The 2,875-nt window shown below is 35.8% G+C and overlaps 1 protein-coding gene across 1 annotated transcript; it reads left to right on the top strand.

The window, feature by feature from the left end:
• Nucleotides 1–443: 443 nt before the first annotated feature.
• LOC105120272 (uncharacterized protein At1g04910-like) lies at nucleotides 444–2,479 on the top strand. The gene is made up of 6 exons (XM_011018447.1): nucleotides 444–715; nucleotides 1,021–1,110; nucleotides 1,269–1,362; nucleotides 1,547–1,608; nucleotides 1,920–2,008; nucleotides 2,341–2,479. Exons 1-6 carry the CDS (start codon nucleotides 626–628, stop codon nucleotides 2,477–2,479), a joined length of 564 nt encoding a protein of 187 aa, XP_011016749.1. The 5' UTR covers nucleotides 444–625.
• The last annotated feature ends 396 nt before the right edge of the window (nucleotides 2,480–2,875 follow it).

The raw sequence follows: 2,875 nt of genomic DNA, 5'->3' as shown, positions 1-2,875 counted from the left end.
CTTTTGAAAGGATTGGCATTATTGAACTTAATTGTAACAAAAGTAAAAACAAGATTACAGAGTCCTAAAGGCAATTCAATCTAGCATTTCTCAGTTAAGCTAGATTCTCAACTTGGCAATGCACAAAGGAAATCATATATATATATATATATATATTCCAGCTCACCGTAAACTAAAAAAAACAAGGTGGAATGATTCAGAGGTTTGTGTTGGCGCATGCAAAATTTTCATCAAGAAGAGGCTACAAATAGGATTACCATCTCAGGATCCTATATGTTCTCTGTCTCTAACCAATGCTGTTTATAGCAAAAAATTGTTATGGTATCTAAAATTATAGCAATCATCCAGCTCGATTTACACTCCTTAAAGGCCACCTCATCTGTGGTGCCTCAATGATAAAATAAATTTAGGAGTAAATTTTTCTGTTGTCAACCTTTTTAGCATGTCCCCATCAGCTGACCTCTCCAATCCACACTCATTACCGACTCATTCTCCTCGACTCGGGCAAAACAAATGGAAGAGAAAAAGAGAGAGAGGGAAGGTTGTTTGGTATCGAAAGAAGCAATTCAAAGGAATTCTGGGTTTGGTTTGTTTGGTGGGTTTGTTTTTTATTTTTAATGGCTTCATGCTTTTAAGGCTTCAACTTGATGATGAAACCAGTGGCAACAAAGACATGTCTGTTCAAAATTCTCCTTCAATTTCAGTTTCAATCAAGGTGCATTTTTTTTTTTAAAAAAAAATAGCTGTAGTAATGTTTTGTGAACTTGGAGAAGGAAATGGAGTGACTTTATGGATTCTATGGTTTGTTAATTTGTCGTTAATTTGGAAGATTTGAGCTTAAAAAGTTCATATTTTGATTCTTTATATTAATTTGGAAAAGCAAAAAGGTGTTTAATTGCTGTATTTCATTATTCTTAATTTACGAGAGATATGTAAAGTTTGTGTAATATGTGAATGATTTGGAGAATTTAAGTATTTTTTTTTAAATCCCATTATTGTTTGCTTAATTTTTGAATGCAGGATGGATTGAAAAAGATTGGCAAAGGAAAAATGCCACGAAAGGATACTTATGATAGGATGTTAGCTTTGGCTGCCCATTCCCTTGCTAAGGTATTTGAATTGGCGAATTTTTATCTTGTTATCCAAATATATAGTTTGTTTTGGTGTGATGAGTTTTTTGGATCCAATCTTTTGTAGCTGTGATTTTCTTATTTTTTTTGGAGTTCTGTATTAATATTTTTTTTTCCTGATATTTAACATGGGAACAGAATAAACATGAGCCAAAAGATTTGTGGCAGGAGCCATTTGTTCCTGCCTCTGCTTGGAGACCTTGCGCTGATCATCGTGATTGGAATCCTAGTGGTAACGTACTTTCTCTGTGCGTGTTTGTGTTTTTATGCAGGTGGGTATTTGACTTGATGTCTGCATTGGCGTGTGTTTCTGCCTGTGTGTCTCTTGTGGAAATGTCTTGGATGTTTCACATTTGAGTAAATAGTGTGTTATGGTGGTGCAAAACTGGCTCTAACATGGTATTTCTCTTTCGTAGAGGGAAATAATGGTTACATTTTGGTCACTGCAAATGGGGGGATGAACCAGCAACGAGTAGCTGTAAGTAATGCTTTGGCCAGCAGCTTTCATGATTACTCCTATGCAACCAAGTTTCATAGTTTTGTATGCAACTGTCCTTGTTTCTGAAGGGTGATATGCATTGTATTCCATACCATTTTCAACTGCTTCAAACTTGTTTATAGTTTAAAAACAGGTTTGCAATGCTGTGATTATTGGACAGTTGCTGAATTCAGTACTTGTTTCTGCGCTGTAGTTTTGTATGCAACTGTCTTTGCTTCAGAATGGTCTGATATGCATTGTATTCTTTACCATTTTGAACTGCTTCAAACTTGCTTCTATTTTAAAAACAGGTTTGCAATGCTGTGGTTATTGCACGGTTGCTGAATTCATCTCTTGTTATTCCTAGATTTATGTACAGCAGTGTCTGGAGAGATGTGAGGTAATATATTCTTCTCAAAATTTCTTCTTCAGAAAAAGTCTACATAATGGTTGTTGGACAAAACATGATTGCCAGTGATAGCTGTTGGCTGCCTAATGGTCCGGCTTGAAATTGATATCCTCAAGGAAAATGCTTGCTTCAATTGAGTTGCATCTTTTAATAATTTGATTCGGTGAAATAATCTTGTGTATTTACCCAGATTATTGTTAGCTAACTTCTGCTCCCCTAAACACCATGCTTCATCACTGCATATCAAAGTGATTTATTCAAGTCTTTCTTATTCTTACATACGACTTAGATGGAAAAGTAACAGTCATTGTTATATTTCATAGTCAATTCAGCCACATCTATCAGGAGGAGCATTTTATTAATTATCTTACTCCTGATATTCGGATAGTGAAGGAACTGCCTAAGGAGTTGCAGTCGCTGGATTTGGAGGCAATTGGTAGCACTGTCAGTTTCCTATCCTAAATAATTTTGAGGGCGTTCATGCCTGATTTGTTCTTATCTTCAGTAATTTGTTGTTAATAGTGAGATATCGCAAATCCCATGCAGGTGACAGACGTAGATGTCCCCAAAGAATCAGAGCCAAGTTTTTATTTGAAAAGCATTCTCCCTATATTACTGAAAAATAGAGTAGTCCATTTTGTTGGATTTGGGAATCGCTTGGCATTTGATCCAATACCTTTTCAGTTGCAGGTAAATATCAGGTCTTTGGTACTCTAATCCGCTACAAATGATGGTAGATTGTAAGCAATATATGCCTGATTATCATCCTTACTTCCATTTCCTTCCTACTTTGCTCCTCCTAATGTCGGACTTCATCTAGAGACTTCGATGCAGATGTAATTTTCATGCACTGCAATT

This window comes from Populus euphratica, unplaced genomic scaffold (assembly GCF_000495115.2).
Source record: "Populus euphratica unplaced genomic scaffold, PopEup_1.0 scaffold6084.1, whole genome shotgun sequence".
NCBI lineage: Eukaryota > Viridiplantae > Streptophyta > Magnoliopsida > Malpighiales > Salicaceae > Populus > Populus euphratica.
Note: the sequence above shows the minus strand (reverse complement) of the source record. Positions and strands in the feature narration are given on the sequence as shown.